Genomic DNA, 23,861 nt, shown 5'->3' on the forward strand with positions numbered 1-23,861 from the left:
TATACAAAGCGTTATGTGTGGCAGAAAAGTGATACTGCTCATCATTCTGAACACACCATCCCCACTGTGAAACATGGTGGCAGCATTATGCTGTGGGGATGTTTTTCTTCATTAGGAACAGGGAAGCTGATGGGAAGATGGATGAAGCTAAATATAGGGTAATTCTGGAAGAAAACCCATTGAAGGCTGCAAAAGACTTGACATTGGAAAGGAGATTCACCTTCCAGAAAGACAATGACCCTAAACATACAGCCAGAGCTACAGTGGAATGGTTTAGATCAAAGAACATTCATGTGTTAGAATGTCCTAGTCAAAGTCCAGACCTAAATCCCATTGAGCATCTGTGGCAAGACATGAAAATTGCTGTTCACAGTCGCTTTTCATCCAATCTGGCTGAGCTTGAGCTATTTTGCAAAGAAGAATTGGCCAATAATTATATATAATGTTTAGTTTATTTATTTTTTATTCATCTCTATGATAGTGCCTTGAGTCTGAAAAGTACAGAAAACCTCACAAGCTTTGCAGTATTTTAAACACTGCCCCGAACTAGTCTAGACAGTCACTTAGGTCTCTCAATTTTGCCATTGTAATTGATTCTGAACCATGGAAAACTTGACTTAATTTTATGCGGCACTTAGGGGTCAGGAGACTATTGTGACCATGCAAAGTGAAATATCCACGAGAAGAGTTAGGCTGAAGCCCCATTTTGTGAAAACACCGCTTTTTTGGTTGCTTTTTCTTTTAGCCAAAGTCAGGAGGGGATTGAGCAGAGGGTAGAAGTATAGGTACTTCCTATATACTTCCCAGTCATTTTGTAGCTTTTCCTAGGTTTGATTCAAAAACTAGCAGCAAAATCTGCAATAAAAGAACTTGTGTTTCTGCAATATGGGGCTTTAGGGCTAGTTTACACGGGGCAAAATGGTCAGGATTTTGAAGCGGAAAAAAGAAGCGAGCTTCCCTTTCTTTAGGGGGATTCCGCGGCTGATTCAGCTGCGGCGTTTGCCTTGCAACACCACCCTCTGGACTAGGCCCATTCATTTGGGCCTAATCCTGAGCGGAAAGCCACGACGGGATGCCAGTGCACTGTACCGGCATCTCGTCGCAGCAGCCACGACAGAATGTATTCACGCGGAACCCTGTGTGAACTAGCCCTTAGCCTTAAAGGGGCTCTATCAGCAAAATCATGCTGATAGAGCCCCACATATGCGTGAATAGCCTTTAAAAAGGCTATTCAGGCACCGTAAATGTTATATTAAACTACCCCTTACCCATCTTGCACGGTGGGCGGGCATTCAGGGTGCGCCGTCTTCTTCATCCACGCCTCCTCTTCCTGCGATGTCCTCGGGTCCCGTCTTCCTCCGGCGCTCGCGAATTGACATTGCTAAAAATGGCCTGGTCGCACGCGCAGTAGCATGCGGCTTCTACTACGGCTACTGCACATGTGCCCAGGCCATTTTTTTTTTTTAGCAATGTCAGTTCGCAAGCGCCGGAGGAAGACGGGACCTGAGGACATCGCAGGAAGAGGAGGCGTGGATGAAGAAGACGGCGGACCCCTGAATGCCCGCCCACCATGCAAGATGGGTAAGTTTATCACATTCTTTTTTAGGGTATTATTTTAAAACGGGGGGGGGGGGGGGGGTAGTTTAATATAACATTTACGGTGCCTGAATAGCCTTTTTAAAGGCTATTCACGCATATGTGGGGCTCTATCAGCAGGATTTTGCTGATAGAGCCCCTTTAAAGAGGTCTTCCATCTTAGGATTTAAGCTGCCCTCCTGTCTACTTTCTGGTTTTCAGCTAAAGTCCAGCAGGGAGCTTGTTGTAAACTGCACAGTTATCTATGGATTTAGATACATGAATAACAAAGAAATATTCTAGCACTTATCAGGGCTCAGCAACTGAAAGCAAGTTTTTGGCCTCAGGTATTGCTCTCCTGTTGTCTGGTATATAAATATAATATAAAAGCTTGTATACTAAATTATATTTTGTTGTGTATTCTTTGTCATATATTCTGTTTCTACATATATATTAATAGCTAAACACAGTGTTTCTCTGGAGTCTTAATCTTGCTGCATCATCTTATCTTAGCTCTCAAAACTCTTAAGAGTCATTTCATGCTTTATCCAGTGGAAACAAGAGTACAAAGGGCGCAGTTTTATGTTTTTGTGTCCTTGCATTATGAGTTAAGGTGAGCAAGTAGTTATAAACACATAAAATTTACTTTTGCTTGAATTCTATTTATTTGCAACTTACAGACCTATATACCCAATGGGTACAAAACAAAATCATTATTATGGACAAAGCTTAATTTTGCTTTAGATATTTACCATAAAATTAACACTTTGCATGTTAAGCTCTATTGCTCCTCACTGCCTCTGTTCCAGGACTGACCAGAGTATTCAGGCAAAAGTACAATGACCAAAAGTGTCGAAAAAATTGTGGATCCACCGTTAACATTTCACATAGTGCTATATAATATTGTCATACAATGCCCACAGTACAATGTGGTGTTTAAATCAAGGCACAGGTCTGTAATATAGTGCTATAATACTGTGCAAAAAAAAGCAAAAAAAAAAAGCAGCGTGCAATGCCCACATAGTGCTTTAAAGCCCCTAAACAGCCAATTTTTCATCTCCAGCCTTTTAGTACAGGGCATTTTGTAGTACAATGATGAGTTGGATCACTTATCTGCCATATCTTATGTTGTATTGGAGACCCCTAAATGGGATGGGCAATTATTTACCCCTATTTTTCTTTTCCGTAATCCAGGGTTAGTAGGGAGACTGACATTTACAGCTAAAGCACCTTTGTCAAATAACAGGAAAATCTGGTTTTAGATCCTTTAATGAATAAAAAGATATCAAAAAATAAAGTACAATATAACCAGAGGATGTAATAACACATTTATGTATAAATTTACAAAACAAACAAACAAAAAAACAGTAAGTCCCTCAAACTGTATCCAAAGAAGAATGCATTTGAACTCAAACATTAGCGGGGCCTGCCCAGAAATGTGCATGGGATTGTGTGGATCAGTTTTAGAGAACGTTTTTTCAAGCTATAATGTCTAACTGGCAATTTTGTCTATTTTAGTGATATATAAATATTTTGCCCTATCAATTTCATGGAAATCTCATAAAAACAGAAGGTACCTTATACTGACCAGTCATCAACTTACCCTTGGTTCTGGGGAGTCCGCATGGGGACCCCTCGAACGGACTACCGAACGCATTTGAAAGCAGTGAACAGTGAAAGCACACGGACCCCATAGGGTCTGTGTGCTTACCACGAGATCTCAGCATGAGTCATGCAGACAGAAAAGTAGATTATGAAGTACTTTCCTGTTCGTATGTTCCCTGTGGAGATCTCACGGCAAGCACACAGACCCCATTATAGTCTATGGAGTCCGTGTGCTTCCACTGTGTGCAAATGCGTTTGGTAGTCTGTTCAGGGGGATCCCCATGCAGACTCCCCCGAATGGATTACCGAATCAGATGTGAACGAGGCCTTAGTTTCCACCCTATTGAAAGGCAAGATAACCTTTTTGAGAACCATTTTGTAAGCTAAATGACATATATCATTTCATTGCCAAACAATGAAGTCTTTTTTCTCATTCCCCAAGAGGGCAGCACTCATTCTCTCTCTTGGATTTAAGAATTAATTCTCAAATTACCTTCTGGAAGCCATATCTTTTGAACTGACTAAAAAACAAAAACAAAAAAACAAACAAACACTAATTTGTTCAGAGGCATGTCATTCAGTGATGTGTGGAAAATAAACCTCAACATAACTAGACAGATTTTTATTTCTAGATTCAAGGGAATAGAGAGGTCCTAATGTTTGTCACCCAGCTTGCCTAGAAGTAAATCTGACAAAGCAGGAAATGTTTTTTTGAAGGAGGGAAAAAAGAATTCCTATAAAAAAAATATTCACCTGACGCTTTGTCTAGAACCACAAATCCTTGGAATCTTGTGGTTACATCTACTTTGTGTCACCCTCTTATCACAGATTAACTTCTCAGCATCTACAGAAGCTTTAACCTACTTATAAGCAAAATGAACCTGTGATATTTGCAAGCAGAGGTTCTGTTAATAGGCTGCAGACCGGCCCCAAATCTATATTCTGCTGCAGACCGACCCCAAATCTATATTCTGCTGCAGACCGGCACCAAATCTATATTCTGCTGCAGACCGGCACCAAATCTATATTCTGCTGCAGACCGGCCCCAAATCTATATTCTTCTGCAGACCGGCCCCAAATCTATATTCTTCTGCAGACCGGCCCCAAATCTATATTCTGCTGCAGACCAGCACCAAATCTATATTCTGCTGCCGAGGGCCAGTCCTGCCCTTTGAAGACGTCATAGCTTTGACTGCAGGGTTGTGCGTAAACTTCTTCCTCTCATCTTATCTGAGTGGTTCAAGGTTTGCGGATTGCACCATTAGTAGATGTCAGTGCCAGAGAGTTCAGCAGCAGGAACTAGTGTTGACTAGTTTGTTCATCTTCTTTGTGCGTCATTCAGAGTTGGGTATGCAAACACATCTGTCAATGGAAGATGCAAGGGACATAATAAGTTATAGAAAGATGAAAGTTGTTCCTTTTTTTGTTACTTTGTATCCTATTTTGTTTACTGACTCATTCATTTGTTTGGGTGGGGGGAGGGGGAAAGGGGCTTGCTGCTCATCATTCTTTTTTTTTCAACATTCCATTTAGAGTCTAATGAAAGAGAATGGGATTTTTGGGCAAAAATTTCTATGTTTGGCATGACTGGCCGATCACTAGACAATTTCTGCAGATTTACTATGCTTTGTTTTACTACAACAAAACTAACCCCCTGGTTGGGCAGTTTAGTTGTTAATATTGATGGAAACATCGTTCATACAAAAGATCCCATCATCAATCAGATGGCTGCATATAATCACTGCATATAATCACTTGAAGGTACTAATGGTTGGAGAGCACATGAAACAATCCCAGGGAGAAATGAAATCTTAAAATAACCCCCAAAGCAGTTTGTGTACACAGTATACACAGTGCAGACTCACCTCTGCTTATCTTATGAGGAAAGCCACTGGGAGATCTCTGCTGGGCATCAGTGTCCCTGAGTGAATGGTCTCCACAGGTTTATCATCAGTGGCTACGATGTTGTACCTCCTAACAAGCTGTAAAATCAAGACAGACATACACGAAGGGTTGGTTACTCATGTTGTGAATGCAAAGTTGTGCATCTTGATAACATTTAAATCTTTGAAACTGACTGCTCCTATTCAAGTATAATACTCACCCCAGAAAGTATAATACCCTCCTCAATGTCTCCCAAGTGGCCCCCCAAATTATTATTATTTTTTTACAGTAATACTTGTTCCTACAGAGGTCTCTCCAGATCTCTTTCACTTGTCTCTAACTCCAAAAAGCGGGCCAGTGCTGATCTGCCGACATCACTAGCAGCAGAGAAGACATTATTAATACATGGATGTAGGTGAGCTGTATCTGCTTGCTTTTGGCTTAGTGAGTGTAGCAAGTCGCAAATGGCATCAAGACGTAAAAGTCTTGGTGCCATTTGCAAATTCTTTATCGCATATGTGATCACTCTGAAGCACTGCTTATACAGCACTGCGTATCATATGGGATACATAAAGGTTTCTCTTGCTGCTGCATCTTTGTAAGTAAGTTTATAATCTGGGTAAATCTGACACTTTGGGACAAGAGCAGCTCTGTACTGGAAATAAACTGCCACCTTGCTGCACCAAGTCACACCCTCAGTTTCTGAAAACAAGCTCAGCCATAGTTCCACAGGTTACTGTGAGCAAACACTAGTCTCTAGCAGGGATGGCATATACCTCCTCTCTGGGTCCCTGTAATGCTTTGGCTTTCCCTTTGAGAGGTCCTTTTTAAAACAGTAAAGCCATAGGTTGTGCAAATGTTGTGCAGAGCAGCCAGAAAGAAGCTTCATTCTTGTAGCTCTTTGTAGGGGAGAAAGGATCTGAGAGGTGTTAGTACATGGAATTCTTGGAGATTATTAATACAGTCAGCAGGCTCTATAGAACATCTATGGCTTCTGATCAGGGCCTACTATGCTAGCGCCTTGGACTTTTCTTTGTCCCATGTTCAATTTGTTTTCACTAGGAGAAGGCCCTACAAAGGATCTCCCAGTGGGCTAAATCCAATGTTGACAGTGACTCAATGCCATTTAAGGTAGCAAACACTGAAATGCCACTAATCTGTAGAGCAGAGGATACTCACCCAGCAAAGACTAAGCTGCAGCTGTAGTTCTGCCAAGCGTCGGCCAATGCACATCCTTTTCCCGATTCCAAATGGAACATAAGCAAAGGGGTTGATCGTGTTCTTTTCCTGTAGCCACCTCTCTGGGCGAAACTCACTCCAGTCATCAAAACATTCTTCATTGGATCCCAGCACGTGACTATTGATGGTTAGGACAGTCTGTAAGAGAAAAGAACAACGTCCCTATTATGAGTGAACTGTATTTATAAGCATGGGAAAATCTGAGTGAACTACATGTCTGTTCCACACTAAAGGTCCTTTACACGGTAAACAACCTTTGCCTCTTTATCAGTCACTAGGATATTTCACTCACTTGCCTGCTGACCTCATGTTTTCACCCTTTGTCGGCAGCACATCTCCACTACATTTAGTTATTTATTATGCTTACTTGTATAGCACCATCATATTCCGCAGCACTTTGCAGACATTGACAGCCACTGTCTCATATAGGGCTCACAATCTACAGTCCCTATTAGTATGTCTTTGGTGTGTGGGAGGAAACCCATGCAAACACGGGGAGACCATACAAACTCCTTGCAGATGTTGTCATTGGCAGGATTCGAGCCCAGAACTCCAGCGCTGCAAAGCTGCAGTGCTAACCACTGAGTACATAAACAGGGAAAGAAGTGCTGTCAGCAATAATGCAACTGTACATTGAAGAAGGTTTTGCACTTGTGATCAGCTGCAATGACTAAGTGACATTGCCAAGTGCGTAACTTCCTTATATTGTCAATTGGTGCTCTTTAGACACACAAGATCTTTTTACTAGTGCCTGTTTTCTAAGGTCAGTTGTCAGAGCAATGACCCTGGTGACGACAATATAGTATGGAGGGTGATAAGACAGGTTCAGTAAAACATGCAGGGTGGCAGAACATGATAAAATGCAAGCTAATAAAATGGGATGTGCCATGAGAGGGACATCTACAGTAAAGTATATGTGTGTTATAGAATGGGGTAAGGTATAGTATGCAGGGTTATAAGATAATGGTGCAGTGCTTTGAGGTGGGGGATGATAAAAGATAGCAGTATAGTGAGGTTGGTGCATTATAGTAAACCTGCAAAATAGAACAAATGCAGCATAGTGACAGAACAAGGTACAGTGTAGTGACCCGTGTGATCGGTATTACCTGTATTGATTGGGTGATAGATCAGGATGACGTGAGTGCCAGGACATGGAGCAATGTAATGAGCAAGTAGATAGAGGTACAGTTTAGTCAACTGGGTGAAAGACTGGGATGAAATGTAGTAATCTGAGTGCTAGGATAAGGTGAACTGTAGTATATGGGGAGACAGACACATTTCTCTTAACTAAACAACCAATTGTTACATAACATTTCCCTGCTCTGCTGATGTTGGACAGCTCCCCTGGACTGTATACCAACCTGATCTGCCAAGGGATGTTGTTTGTTAATGGGTCCTGGCAATAAAAACTCAGTTATGTGAGATGTCAGATTGAATTCTGGAAGCTATACAGTCTGCGGAGGAGAGTATGTAGGGTCAAGCAAGCTACGAGTACTACTAAAGTACAGTGGACCTGTGAAGGGTCAGGCACATGAGGGTGAGGTATGCGTAAAAACACCATTATCATGGGGCCAGTTATGATGTTTCTAAGAGGTCTGTGGCAATGGGGGTCCTAGGTTATTCCTTTATGGCTGAACTCAATTGTTATTGCATTTGTCTATGAATTGCCTAAAACACTAGTCCAGTTTCTAAATTTTACTAATAGTTATTTAGTTTTTTAATAGACTTCCTGTATTAGTTTTTGTTGTAGTTGTCAAGATCTCTGCTTGCTGTAAGTGAACTTTCATTGTTTAGGGTGAAAATGTTTCCTAGTCATGGGACTTTATGTAATAAAATCAATGGGAATACTCACTCCTTTGGGTAAAATGTATTGTCCTAGTACAGTCTCTTTATCCAGAGTGCGAGTTGTAAATGGAACAGAAGGGTTTATCCTTTAAGAAACAGAAAATTGACATCATTACAAATTATAAGCATATAATAGACATAATTACTTTATATCAGCATTAAAATACGTATCAGTGCATAATAAACATATATGCTAAGGGGTGTTGGTCAGAACACTACTGACCGCTTTTGTGGGTGTTACTTTGAACTTATGAGTGCAGCTCTAGATGTGACCAGAGTACAGGACCTGATTAGAGAAGTAGAGTGATTTGTCTGTCATACCTCATAGATTCCTTTAAGCATGCCTTCAGATATGGCATATTCCTGATGTCTTCTGCTGTTGGCTCTTGGTCTGGAGATAGGACGCTCTGAATCTCATTGTAAAGTTTCTTTTGAATAGCTGGATGGCGGGAAATATTAAATATGGCCCAGAGTAAACTGTTAGCCGTCTGCAAGAGAAACAAGGGAAAAATTCATGAAATTTCATTAAAGGGGTTGTTCATATTGATAACTTATCCTAAACATAGGCCATCAATATGAAATCTCCATAGGACCACGAGTGTCAGTCTAAGTATATGTTATCACTAAATTGCAAAACACTAATTGCAAAACACTATGATATGTGCTGTGACTGCCTGTGACATTTTCACTCTTGGGTTGCACTTTAATAGGATTGTTCCCATTAGTTTACTAAAAGTGCAAAACATATCAAAATCAGCAGTTACATGGAGTTACCATACTGTATAGCATAGTGCATTCCTGCAGTAATAAGTGTCAATATTAATGTAATAACATGCACCTAAACTCCATATCAGGCTTTATAGAAGGGAGATTTCTGGGTAATAAAACTGGTGACAAAGCTTTCATACCGTCTCCACGGCTCCTATCAGCATCTCAGTGATGGTTGCATACATCTCCTTTTTGGACAGTTTGCTGTCGTTGTAGATGGTGCAGAGGAAGTCTTCATTTTCCTTAGATGACAGTTTCATTAGTCTCCTGTCTATATGACACTTGGCTATAGGAAGAAGCAGATAATGGTAGAAGTGATGAAGGAGATCCAGAATGTATGAAGGTATATAAAGCAGGGCTGGTGGTAAAGAACATGGCCAAATCACTAGACAAGGGTTGCATACTAAATATTTCTCTAAGTCTACAATGTGTCCTGCAGTGCCCTGAACTGCTGTAGGCATTATTATGTGCTACTCAGTCTAAGAGGACCATACAGCACAACAACCTCTAGCATAGAAAATGTGGGTCTATGAAGATGGATCTATAACATACCGGTTCTGAAGATACTGTCCCAGGCCTTTGTGTGATCTTTCCAAATCTTTGTGTTTAAGCTTCTGTGTAATTCCACCGGTGTCACCATCATCAATCCAAATGTGCTCATCATCTGCCATAGAGAAGATCATCTTTACAGCCATGTAATTGTAAATGAATCAAGATATAGATGGTATACATGTAAGCGTAATGCTTCAGTATGGTCTGCTCTATATAAAATCTATATAAAAGGTAGTGCTGTGATGTCATAATTTATAATAGGTGGGTTCTGATGTCATCCATGTTTGTGTACATTTATTGAGAATTAGATTCCACTAACAATACATATTTTCATACATTCAAATGTAAAAAGTTAGAAAGACAGATACACTGGGAATAGCAAGAATGCAAATTAAAATTTATAGAATGGAGACCCCTCTCCAAGTTAAGTGCCGCAAGATAAGTTACCGTTTTTATGGCTGTAATGAAGTCCAGAGCCTCCTCTCCGAGATTGGGCTGTAAAAATCCAAATCTCTTTTCATAGAGAACAAGACAGATACCTGAAAGCAGAGCAAGAGATAATCACATCACTGAGCAGCAGTTATCTAATATAATGTGATATACTAATGTGTAATGTACATTTGTTGTATAGCTTATATACATATGTGAGACACATAAAATAATGTATAGATATATAGATATATAATAATCATGTGTCACTTAACAGCATGGGTATGTATATACAGGTAATAAAGAAAATAACCATGTGACATAATGTGTTGATATTGTTATAATATAATAATCATACGACATATATGCATCGAATGGTATATAGATATATAATAATCTTATGCAATACAGTACAGTATATTGTATGGATATCTATTAATGTGATATAACAACATCCTAATATTTGTGTGTTTGGATGTTTGTGGGTTTGTGTGTTTGGATGTTTGTTTCTCAATCACACCGGAACGGCTGAATGGATTTCATAGAAATTAGACACACACCTACATATTGGCCAGGAAAGAAATATGGGCTACTTTAAAAGTGTCTCACTCACCCCAAAACGCCACCGCAGGAGGGTGAGGGGGGGGAGTGCTTGGCACCAGAGGGCAGAAGGTAAGTAGGGGGGAGGGGTGCCAGATTGCACATGTGGAAAGGGGGGGTAACTGGGGTCACGGGTAGGTGGTGGTGGGGGGAAGGGGTAGATGTAGGAGGTGACTGATCTCTAAAGGGTGGGAAGGGGGCCGGGGGCGCGGGTGGGGGGAAAGAGGAAGGCCGGAGGTGCAGCAGCGGGGCCGTGGGGTCCCGGCCCACGATGCTGTGGGAGGGCCCAGCGCCGGCCCCAAGGAAAGGGCCGTGGGGGGCCACGGGCCGCGCTGCCGGTGGTTCGCGCAAGGGTGATGGGACAGCGGACGAAGTCGCAGGTTATAGCTAGTTTTAAATAAACCAGGAATTCTAAATCTAGTAAACTGAGTTTTAACAGTTTTCTGGGAAAGCTGGGTGAAAACTGGATTACCTAGTAACAACTTTCAAGTCAACTTTCCCTGCAACAGAAATAATTTATGTGATTAGAATAAACTTACTCTCGAGAGACCACTTGTTCAGTTCACAATACAGATCTGCGATCTTTCCATCCTCTGTGCGGACACTGTCTATTTTCTGGATAAAATCCTGCATAACCTGGGTAAGAACAGAGGGAAATTGTAAGACGTCAGCTCAGTACACAACATCTTAGACAGTCATTATATTAGCAGTGGTAGTAATGCTTTCTACCTTTATCTGGCTAACAATATAGTCACAGGCTCCTGCAAGGCAATAAGTCTAGTTATAATACACCTTACCTTTAAATATGACTACAGATAGACTCATCACTAATCCCAAAGCATATTCTCACTATGCAATCTGCTTAGTTATACTGTGATATATCTTACTGTCTTTTGGACATTTTTTTTTTTTTTTAGGGGGAAAGAATGGAATTAATTTTTATGTCTGTCTCAGATTAGTTACCTCGTTGATTTTTGTGTCCAGCTTCCCAACTTCTGATGGTTTCATGAGCTTCTGTTGGAAGGCGCTCCGAACCCTCTGCCAGTCTTTACCTTCTCTAGAGACACAGAAAATGCAGAGTTACACTGAACCCCAAACAACCCAGAAACATTCCAGAATTTAGCCAATATGGCAGGCGGCAGGTCTATGGATAATCTACAGAAACCTCCCTGGTTTTTACTTATAGTGAATAGTTCTGCAAGTTTTTGAAATATTTTAGGTTAGAAATCCTCTGTCATTTTCAAGACCTATGCTTGCTGTCAGTGAATGGTCACGTTCTAGTTTAAATCCAAAGGCTTAAAAAAAAATAAAAATCAGGAGAGAACACTTGATACTTACAGTATTCATTACTGAACACTTTCATTGATATACTTCTGAAGGGAAATTTGTGTTGTTGAGGCATTGATGTTCCCCTAATGAGTCTTCTAAAAATATTATCATTGCATTAATGTATTTATGGGACAATATAACACTTCTGCCATCAGCCGTCTGCAGGGTTTACCCCTGGCTGTGTTTGAATGGATTTGGCTTTCCTGTCCCTTTCATGTTTATAGTTCATCTGTATTCATATATTTCATGACTAAGTGGGAAAATATTTGGCGTAGTCTCCACACAGTTTATCCAGTCTGAGCTCCTCGTAACAGACTCACTTCTCTACAATGTGGAATTGTGGTGTACAGCAGACAGTGGCCTGGTGTGAAGACAGGATGAAAGCCACAGACCTAGATGACAGACTCCCTTGAATGAGACATTTATGAGACTTATGAGCACAGGTGCCACAGGAGTGTCACCCAGCTTTCTACAGATCCAGAAAAGCATATCACTCTGCATTACTATGCACAGAGTTACCTCATAACCAATTAATAACTGCACACAGTTCTCCAGTAAAGGAAGAAGGAGGGGTTGTGGTGTGAACCCCGTGTAACAAGTATTAGGACATCGTCAATCCTTTCATTATACAATGATTATACTGTATTATACAATGACAAATCTGAATTCCTCCCAAACGTCCTGATGGTGAAAGGGAAAGTCAAAATGCAAAAACTATGAAATGAGGAAAGATGACTCACAGCAAGAGCTGTACAGACAACAGAAAGCCGGAAGAACATCTGGATGTGGCATCTATAAATGGATCACACGCAGGTAATAGACCCAGAATCCGGGATTATAAAGACAGCAGCCCTTTCAAACCAATCATATCTCACCCTGGAATGTCCCCCAACCTTTCAGGTTTCCTAAACAATACATTTGACTCATTATAAAGCAATGTAGGAAAGGAATACAATATGACAGATTTTCACTGACATGGGAAAGCTGGCTGATAACCAAACACTGAAGCTGAGAAATGTATTGTATGCCTGTCTATATTATTCCTACAAGTAGTTCTCCATGTGAGAAGCCTGTATATAGCACAGACTGGGAATACTTCAATACAATCCTACCTAAAGTCACTCATCTAAGGGCTCGTTCACATCTGTGCCCGGGACTCCGTTCTGCAGGTTTCTGTTTCCTGCACAAAACTGGGCAGAAGACAAAAACTTAATACGGAGTGCCGAACGCTGGTGTGAACCCAGCGTCAGCTTGTTAGATTGTATCATTTTTAGAAACTCTTATTGCTCTATAAAGCAGTACAATAGGGGAACTCTGTACTTGTGTCCAGGTGGTCTCACACATAGACTTACAATATCAGGAGTCCGTAAGCCTCGTCCCGGTAGTCTCTGTAAGCCTTCCATGGTTTGATCTCCAGCCTTTTGGGATAATTACTTTCTTCCCTAAACAAAGCTTCCAGCAGACAGGGGGCCCCAATATGGACTGAGTCAAAGGAGCCAAGCTTCATGCGGAAGATCTTTCCAAACTGCTTGTGGTACCCAGCCTGGAGAGACAGGATCTTTGTTATAAGACACAGCAGTGATATACAGTAGGTATACAAGATGCAGTAAAGATGTAGTGTACCAGGGACAAGGAATGTACTGTATAAAGGGGGGTAATAGCTGGGGCTGAATGAACAACCATCAAAGAGAAGTTATGATTTTTCTTATTTAATTTGTGTCTGGTTTACTTTCTCATCTTTTTCATTGTCTCTTTTCTCCTTTTGTTGTTCATCAATTCTGATTCATCCCCATTACCATCTTCTGCAGAAGCATCTTTGTCATCATCTTTAATTTTTTCCTTTTCTTATTGTTTCCTCTTATCATTTTATCTCCCATTTTTTCAGCTTATTCTTCTACTATTTATCTTTACAATTTTTCCTTTCTCCTCCTTTTTGTTCTAAGGCATCTTCTCTCTTTTCTTCTACTCTAATTTTCGTTTTTCTTTTCCCCCTTTTTATTTTTTCCTCATCCTTCTACTCATTTATTTGTATTTTTATAGTCATCTTTGGTTTTTTTTACCATATTCTTTCCTGTTGATCTTCCTTTTAGCTTTTTTTTTTTTTTCAGTTATTTTTGCTGTTATCTTTCATAGATTTTTTTTCACATTCACTACCACAAAAATTAGCAATGAAAGCAGCTATGGCACAAACGATATTTATCCTATATCCAAATGATTTAGAGGCTACATTGATGATCGAAGGTGTGTGTGGGGGGTCTGAGCCTAAATATGGGATGAAGATGTGCCCCCACTCCCAATCACTTCAATGAGAATGCCAGGGTTCTCTGTGGTCAGACCCCACTGATCTGTAATTGAAATATTGCTCTTGGCATAACTGTAACATCCTCTGCTTATAGAACTGAAACTTTTATAACTAGAACAGAATCAGTTGGAACAATGTCATATAATATTATTAATAATGCAATGTAATACAACATGTAAAATATGTATAAATGCAGTATAATATCATGTAATAACAGACTGCATTGTAATACCACAATGAAAAACAATAAACTTAGCTCAAGATGTAAGATTAGAATGTATAATAAAACTAACTTCAAGTGTAAGATTATATTGCACTGCATCATATCTAGACATTCATCATAAGCATCAAGCTTATGACATTATAGAAATAATGTATTATAGCAAATTATATTCATTACATCATTATATTACATTAAGTAAGAAGATATTATGTAAACATCTTGTACATATTCTACATTTTATATTTTGCTATTTGCACATTATATTGTATACAATTACATGATGAAATCATCTTCTATATTGCTCATGATACATTATACTTTATTACATGACTTTTTACCATATAATCTATTCCCCGAGGTATTTACCAGTGCTTGGTGTTGTCTCTTCAGTCCTCCTTTCCGCAGGATGTCCACAAGGCTCCCCAGGATAGGCCAGTTGGTAGGACCAGGCAGTGCAGATAGAGCGTGTGGGCAGGAGGCTGGGGGTGCTGCAGTGATGGGGAGCTCTTGGGCTTTCAGGTCACAGGTCACTGTGGGGTTAGGGATACTGTGATTGACACTGATGCCCCTAGCCTTCATCATCATCCACATTTTGACTCTTGCAGCCATTGTGCAGGGGATGGTTGGATGTAGCTGTGGCTTGGCTGCTAGCTACTGGTGAAGCAGATATATGAAGCTGCATTTTGCTATGAAATATATATATATAGCTGGTGTATCTGCCTGTATACAACTCCCAGCCAATGGGAGAGGCCAGGCAGCGTCACAGGCTTCTCTAGTACTTTGAGTTCATTAAAGGGCTGTTTTCCTGGCAGGAGTAATCCCATCTGCAGCCAAGTCCCAAGATCAAGGCGTTCTCTGGCAGCCAGCTACTGACTGGTCAGCACTCACAGGCCCCGCCCTCACAACCCTGAAAAGTTCACTTTTTCTATTTGTTTGTTACTGTGACAATAGTGAGAAACTGACATGTGTCATGTGTACAATGGCTGCACTCAGTCACCTGCCTCCCACTACACTCAGCCAGATTAACCCACAGAGCACACAGCAAACTAAGCCAGTGAGTGCAAGGGTGTGTACAGCTACAGATCAGGTGTGAGATTGGGAAGATGTAGCAGAGCCAAACCTGTCATAGAACTCTGGGGGCTGCAGAATATAGATAATGTAGTAGATGTTACCTGCAGTCCTATGTAATACCACAGATAACACACAGTGATAGCTCTCTGAGTACAGATAATGTAGTAGATGTTACCTGTAGTCCTATGGAATAACACAGAAAACACATACTGCTATCTTTCTGAGAACAGGTAATGCTATAGATGTCACCTGCAGTCCTATGTAACACCACAGATAACACATACTGCTATCTCTCTGAGAACAGGTAATGCTATAGATGTCACCTGCAGTCCTATGTAACACCACAGATAACACATACTGCTATCTCTCTGAGAACAGGTAATGCTATAGATGTCACCTGCAGTCCTATGTAACACCACAGATAACACATACTGCTATCTCTCTGAGAACAGGTAATGCTATAGATGTCACCTGCAGTCCTATGTAACACCACAGATAACACATACTGCTATCTCTCTGAGAATAGGTAATGCTATAGATGTCACCTGCAGTCCTATGTAACACCACAGATAACACATACTGATAGCTCTCTGAGCACAGGTAATGCTATACATGTCACCTGCAGTCCTATGTAATACCACAGATAACACACAGTGATAGCTCTCTGAGAACAGATAATGTAGTAGATGTTACCTGCAGTCCTATGTAACACCACAGATAACACATACTGCTATCTCTCTGGGCACAGGTAATGCTATAGATGTTACCTGCAGTCCTATGTAATACCACAGATAACACACAATGATAGCTCTCTGAGAACAGATCATGTAGTAGATGTTACCTGCAGTCCTATGTAACACCACAGATAACACATACTGCTATCTCTCTGAGCACAGGTAATGCTATAGATGTTACCTGCAGTCCTATGTAACACCACAGATAACACACAGTGATAGCTCTCTGAGAACAGATAATGTAGTAGATATTACCTGGAGTCCTATGTAATACCACAGATATCACATACTGCTAACTCTCTGAGAACAGATAATGCAGTAGATGTTACCTGCAGTCCTATGTAACACCACAGATATCACATACTGCTATCTCTCTGAGAACAGGTAATGCTATAGATGTCACCTGCAGTCCTATGTAACACCACAGATATCACATACTGCTATCTCTCTGAGAACAGGTAATGTCATAGATGTTACCTGCAGTCCTATGTAATACCACAGATAGCATATGCTTCTAGCTGTTTGAAACATGTAATATAGCACATTTTAAATGCAGTCCTATGTAACAACAAAGGAAACACACACTGCTAAGTCTCTTTGAACAGCTCGTGTGGTAAATGTTACCTCCTGTCCTATGTAACACCACAGATAACACATACTGCTATCTCTCTGAGAATAGGTAATGCTATAGATGTTACCTGCTGTCCTATGTAATACCACAGATAACACATACTGCTATCTCTCTTCGAAGTGCTAATAATGTAGATGTTACCTGCAGTCATTTGCAATACCATCGATAACACATACTGCTAACTCTTTGAGAACAGGTAATATAGTGGATTTTAACTGCAGTCTTTTGTAATACCAAAGGTAACATAGTGCTAATTTTGTGAGTACATTTAATGCAGTAGATGTTACCTGCAGTCCTATGTAACACCACAGATAGTACACATGCATAAGTACATATAAGGTTAGGTTCACACCATGCCCCCCGGATTCCATTCAGGGATTCCATCCCCCAATCCTCTTGAAAAATTCAGGCTGAATTCCACATATTTTGCACCACGGTCATGTGCATCTAGTCCGGTGTTATCCCACAGTTTTACATTCATTCACTTTGCAGGTACTGCAATACAAAATATGGGCTATCAATAAAGAAATAAGGCTGATGAATGTGTCATATATCTGGCATCACTGACATATCAAAAAAACAAATAAAAAGGTGTACATTTATTAGAACATGTATTAAGAACAAGTAATGAGAGGAGAGTTTAAACCACATAAATAGTACAAACACTGAAGGCAAATGTAAAGACATATAAATCAGGTAAGGATAGTAAGCCAATAATCATGTATTATCCATGTGAATACAAATAAAGTGACCAGCACACATACATGAAGTAATTGAACATAGGATAATAACTATACCTGAATGGAAACAATGCATATGACCCTGAGTGAAGATTGCGCCCAAACACGCCCAGGCTATTTCTCATTACTGACCTCATCCCTAGCAAACCTTCACAGTCAGTAATGAGAAATAGCCTGGAATTATTCAGTATGTCACTTACTTATTAATGACGGCTCCTGTGGCCCCAGAACTGATTGCAGCTATAACTACATCCAGGTAAATTATATGTCACCCAACCCTGCATCTGACATCCAGGTACATAGTGTGTTACCAGTAATGGATCTTTACTGCACTGGGCCACCACTGCAGAATAGTGCCCATAGAAGGAGCGACTCATCAGCCCAACAGCTCCCCTGCTGTAAGGTTAAAGAGGACCTTTACCTCCCATTGTGTAGTATTATATACTGCTAAAAAGTAGACAGTGTGCTACATTCATTGCACTGTCAGCATTCCTGGTATGTGCCCCAGGACAGGAGATATCGGTACTGTTAAATTCAGCTCAGCACCAATATCTCCCTATGTCAGAAGGGCAAGTCTTACAGCTCAGTGTCATTGCTGGGTGCTAAGGAACACCCCATCTGACAGTACAAGTCTGTAAAAGAATAATGTAAGGGGGAAATTGTGTGGCGGGTGTTTCCTCACACCCAGCGATGACACTGAGCTGTAAGGCCCATCCTTCTGACAGTGTGAATATTGGCATAGCTCCCAACCGTCCCTAACGTTTAGCGGGAAAGTCCCGATTTTAAGCTTCTGTCTCGCAGTCCTGCACAGCTTACCGCATGTCCCACTCTGTCCCTGAAGTATTTTACTTATTAACAATATTTCCCCTGATCACCCTCCACTCTTATAACAGATAAAAGGCTGTAAACGGGATACGAATGAGGGGTGATTGGGGGAAGACTTCTCTACTGTACAAGGACCTGTGTGACATCACACGGTCACGTGACTAGGTGGGCATATCAGTGTCCCGTGCAGTCAAGAGATGGAGAGATGTGTCGTCTAAGGTACTGAGAGGGGGGGGGGGGCTATGTGAGATGCAGGGTGGATGGAGTGTGTGTGTGTGTTGTACTGTGTGTGTGGTGTACTGTGTGGAAGGGGAACATTATACTGGGGACAGAGATGGAGGGGGGACATGAAACTAGGGGCACATATGTAAGGGGAACATTATACTGGGGGCAGAGATGGAAGGGGAACATTATACTGGGGCAGAGATGGAAGAGGAACATTATACTGGGGCAGAGGTGGAAGGGGAACTTTATACTGGGGGTAGAGATGTGGGGGAGGACATGAAACTGGGGGCAGAGATGAGGGGGGAATGAAACTGGGGGCAGAGAGGGGGATATGAAACTGAGGGAGAGATGGAGGGGGACATGAAAATAGGGGCTCACGTGGAAGGGGAACATTATACTGGGGGCAGAGATGGAAGGGGAACATTATACTGGGGCAGATATGGAAGGGAAACATTATACTGGGGCAGAGATGGAAGAGGAACATTATACTGTGGGCAGAGATGGAAGGGGAACATTATACTGGGGCAGATATGGAAGGGAAACATTATACTGGGGCAGAGATGGAAGAGGAACATTATACTGGGGGCAGAGATGGAAGGGGAACATTATACTGGGGCAGATATGGAAGGGGAACATTATACTGGGGGCAGAGATGGAAGGGGAACATTATACTGGGGCAGATATGGAAGGGAAACATTATACTGGGGCAGAGATGGAAGGGGAACGTTATACTGGAGGAAGAGATGGAGGAGGGACATGAAACTAGGGGCAGAGATGGAAGGGGAACATTATACTGGGGGCAGAGATGGAAGGGGAACATTATACTGGGGGCAGAGATGGAGGGGAGGACATAAAACTGGGGGCAGAGATGAGGGGGACATGAAACTGGGGGCAGAGATGAGGGGGACATGAAACTGGAGGCAGAGATGAGGGAGGCATGAAACTGGGGGCAGATGGAGGGGAGACATGAAACTGTGGGCAGATGAAGGGGGACATGAAACTGGGGGCAGATTGAGGGGGGAGATGAAACTGGGGTATAGCAATATGTTTTTGTCTGTTATTACTTGTCATCAGTAGGTATTCTTTGTAGTACACTATTGGGTATTGTTTGGTAGGTTGCTATTGGCAACATGCCATATGTATGTTTGAGTCTTTTGAGAGGATTTAGTGGATGAGGACATACATTGCTGTGGTCCTAAGTGGTATATCAATATTCTTTTCCACTATATCATCCTTCTATCCTTTCCTATGTTATTTCCAAACCAAATGAAACGGCGGACCCGATATACACACTGTTCATCTAACTGGTGAGTCACGTGGTTTTATTTCTCAGAGGCTGCCGTGTCTCTCTTTTTTTCGGTTCGTCATGCACTGCTACCCGTATCAGCCAGTAACATCTCTTTTAGTTTTGTGGTTTTAATAACATTTATTAAAAGTTACGTTTTAGTGATTCTTCTTTTGGAATTGGCTACTCTTGGTGAATAGAGATGAGCGAACAGTAAAATATTCAAGATTCGATATTTGTTTCAAATAGCATCTCAATATTCAACCATTCGAACGAATATCAAACCCCACTATAGTCTATGGGGAAAAATGCTTTGTTTCAGGGGATCCTACTATTCGACTCAAGAGAGTCACCAAGTCCACTATGACACCCCAGGAAATGATGCCAACACCTCTAAAATGCAACTGGGACAGCAGGGGAAGCATGCCTGGGGACATCTAACATGCCCAAGTCACAGTATTAAGTCAGGATCCCTGTCAGCTTGCGATATGCGCGAGCTGACTTTTTCTCATAGGAATGCATTGACCAGCATTGATTGACCAGTGTACAGCATTCGGCCAGTCAACACTGGTTCTGCCAGAGGAGGTGGAGTCTAAGATCCGTCCACAGCAGTTTCCATTGTGGTCCGATCTCAGATGTAGCAGTGCTGACACAGGACTGCTACACGGAGAAGCGGCAGAGCTCAGCACACACAGAGATGCAGCAGAGCTGAGTGTGCAGCATGGTTCAACGCACACTCAGCACTGCTATATCAGATGCAGCAGTGCTGAGTGTGCAGCATGGTTCAACGCATACTCAGCACTGCTACATCAGATGCAGCAGAGCTGAGTGTGCAGCATGGTTCAACACACACTCAGCACTGCGGATATGTAGTAGTGCTGGCCGTACGCTCAGCTCGTCTGCATCTTCGGAGTAGCCTAGCTGAGCGCGCGGCCAGCACTGCTTCATCTCCGATGTAGCATCTTTGGAGTAGTTGAGCTGAGCGCGCGGCCAGTTCTGCTACATCTCGGCATAGGAATGCATTGACCAGCGTTGATTGGCCAGTGTACAGCATTTGGCCAATCAACGCTGGTTCTGCCGGAGGAGGCGGAGTCTAAGATCCATCCACAGCAGTTTCCATTGTGGTCCGATCTCAGATGTACCAGTGCTGACACAGCACTGCTACACGGAGAAGCGGCAGAGCTCAGCACACACAGAGATGCAGCAGAGCTGAGTGTGCAGCATGGTTCAACGCACACTCAGCACTGCTACATCAGATGCAGCAGAGCTGAGTGTACAGCATGGCTCAACACACACTCAGCTCTGCTATATCAGATGCACGGGGTTGTGACTTAGACCATTACAACTATAATGCCGGGTTCACACAGGGTTTTTTTGGACTGGATTTTGAGGCGGAGGCCGCCTCAGAATCCGGTCCACAAACAGCTAGCTGCAACTGGATGCCGATGCTGCTTCGGATTAGGCCCAAATGAGTGGGTGTAGTTGGGAGGCAGTATTCATGCCGCGGACTCTGCGGCGGATTCCGCAACAGAATCCACCTGAAGAAAGGGCATGTCATTTCTTTTTTCCGCGAGCGGGAACAAACCAGTCACGGAAAAAAGAACCCATTGAATTGGGAGGCGGTTTTTTGAGCTGGATTTTGATGCAGAATCTGCGTCAAAATCCAAACCAAAGAACCCTGTGTGAACCCAGCATGAGGGAGGATTCATTAGGGGGCATTAGGATAATATGGGGCATTAGGTATACAAGGGGTGAGGTTATTTATATAAGGGGCCATCGTTTGTATAAAGGGTCATTATGAACATAAGGAGGTGGTCATTTATGTCAGGGGGAATCAGGGGCATAATATAAGGGGGCAGTTAATTTAATTAAAATGGCACTTGGGCTGTATTAAGGTTAAGGTCCCACGTAGCGGTCAGCAGCAAAAAAGCGCTGCAGGAAAAACCACTGCAGTAACACATCGTGGTATTTCCTGTAGCGCTTTTCAAATCAAATCAAATCAAAAAAGCTTTATTGGCACGTCCAAATAGATATTTGGCATTGCCAAAGCTAGTAAAGTGGGGGGGGGGGGGGGAGTTGGACTCGGGTGGGTGAGTGGTGGGGGTGGGGTGGATGGTTTGGGGTATAACAGTCCATGGAGTCACATCTTCCTCTTCTTGGTGACCGTTATATGGGGAGGTGGGGTGGGGCGGGGCGGTTGGTTTGGGGTATAACAGTCCGTGGAGTCTCATCTTCCTCTTCGTTGGTGACTGGTATATGGGGAGGTGGGGGTGGGGTGGGGTGGGTGTTTTGGGATAAATATAACAGTCCGTGGAATCTCATCTTCCTCTTGTTTGGTGACAGCTGGACACGTATTGGGCAGCGATCTCCACAGTGGCCTCTTCTTCTCCCAGTAGGATGTAGAGTTTCCTCTTCTCGTCTGCGGATATGAAGTCTGGGATGTGGGCAGAGAGTCTTTGGTAGTAGACTGCCCTCACAGCTGAGTATTTGGTGCAGTGTAGCAGGAAGTGGGTCTCGTCTTCTAGGGCCCCCTGGTCACAGTGCTGGCACAGTCTGTTCTCCCGTGGCTTGTACGTCTGCCTGTATCGCCCCGTCTCTATCTCTAGGTTGTGGGCGCTCAGTCTGTACCGGCTCAGGGTCTGTCTGTGCTTGGGGTGGCGTATTCTCTCCAGGTAGGTGGCCAAGGTGTAGTCCCTTTGTAGGGATTGGTACACGGTGAGTTTCTTGGAGTTATTTATTTCGTTTCTCCATTCTTCAATGTACCGCTATCTGTTTGCCTCTGTGGTCGCCTTTATTTCGGCCTTGGTTATCGTCTGTTGGTGTTTTTGGTTTGGTGGTTGGCTGTTGTTTGGTTGGTGAGTGTCTGGTTTGCTCAGGTGGCTTAGCCATGCTTGGTGGTGGTAGGAGTCGGGCTTGCTCCCCTGGATGTGTGCCTGGAAAGCTAGCGCCCTCTTCTGTATGGTGAGCCATAGGGGGAGTCTGCCTAGCTCTGCCCTGCAGGCCATGTTGGTGGTGTTGCGATGGACATGGAGCAGGTATTTGCAGAACTCCAGGTGGAAGTTCTCTGTTGGGCTGGAATCCCACTTTGACTGGTCTGGGTAGGTGGCTGGGCCCCAAACCTCACTGCCATAGGGAAGGACCAGTTCATTGATATAGATGTTGAAGAGCGTTGGGCTCAGGCTACAGCCTTGTCTGACCCCTCGGGCCTGTTGGAAGTATGCTGTCCTTTTCCCATTCACCTTCACACTGCACTGGTTTCCGGTGTAGGAGCTCTTGATGACGTCGTACGTTCTTCCTCCTATTCCACTCTCTAGGAGTTTCAGGAGCAGGCCTGGGTGCCATACTGAATCAAACGCCTTCTTAAAGTCTATGAAGCAGGCGAATATCTTGCCTCTTCTGGTGTTGTGGACGTGCGTCTTGATGAGGCTGTGCAGGGTGTAGATATGGTCTGTGGTGCGGTGGTTTGGCATGAACCCTGCTTGGCTCTTGCTGAGGACCCCATGTTGTGTGAGGAAGGTGAGGATTCTGTTATTGATGATGCTGTTGAACAGTTTCCCCAGCGTGCCGCTGACGCAGATCCCTCTGTAGTTGTTGGGGTCATAATGGTCCCCATTCTTGTAGATGGGGGTTATGAGGCCTTTGTTCCAGTCTTCAGGGAAGTGTCCAGCATTGAGCCCGAGGGTGAATAGCTTTGCCAGTGCCGCGTGTATTGCTGGAGGGCTGTATTTGATCATCTCTTGTAGGATGCCGTCAGGGCCACTGGCCTTTTTGCCTTTCAGCAGTTCTTTCCTGTATATCTTTTATGGTGATTGGCGAGTCCAGAGGGTTCTGGAAGTCTTTGATGACTTTCTCCATGTCCCTCAGTTTAGTGATTATCTGTTGCTGTTCTGGAGTTAGGTCTTCTTCTGGGATGTTTTTGTAGAGACCTCTGAAGTAGTTGAGCCAGATATTTCCATTTTGAATGTGGAGAGAGTTTTTCTTGGGCTTTGTGCCCATGTG

At 42.7% G+C, this 23,861-nt stretch overlaps 1 protein-coding gene across 1 annotated transcript; it reads right to left on the minus strand.

Moving 5' to 3' along the window:
- Window positions 1–4,307: 4,307 nt before the first annotated feature.
- CYP24A1 (cytochrome P450 family 24 subfamily A member 1) lies at window positions 4,308–15,062 on the minus strand. Its single transcript, XM_075278611.1, has 12 exons — window positions 14,718–15,062; window positions 13,179–13,369; window positions 11,461–11,554; window positions 11,037–11,133; window positions 9,916–10,007; window positions 9,469–9,580; window positions 9,057–9,202; window positions 8,470–8,636; window positions 8,156–8,234; window positions 6,244–6,441; window positions 5,046–5,162; window positions 4,308–4,542 (listed from the first exon to the last, which is right to left on the minus strand). Exons 1-11 carry the CDS (start codon window positions 14,958–14,960, stop codon window positions 5,052–5,054), a joined length of 1,530 nt encoding a protein of 509 aa, XP_075134712.1. The 5' UTR covers window positions 14,961–15,062; the 3' UTR covers window positions 4,308–4,542; window positions 5,046–5,051.
- Between the last annotated feature and the right edge of the window lie 8,799 nt (window positions 15,063–23,861).

This window comes from Leptodactylus fuscus, chromosome 6 (assembly GCF_031893055.1).
Source record: "Leptodactylus fuscus isolate aLepFus1 chromosome 6, aLepFus1.hap2, whole genome shotgun sequence".
Classification (NCBI taxonomy): domain Eukaryota; kingdom Metazoa; phylum Chordata; class Amphibia; order Anura; family Leptodactylidae; genus Leptodactylus; species Leptodactylus fuscus.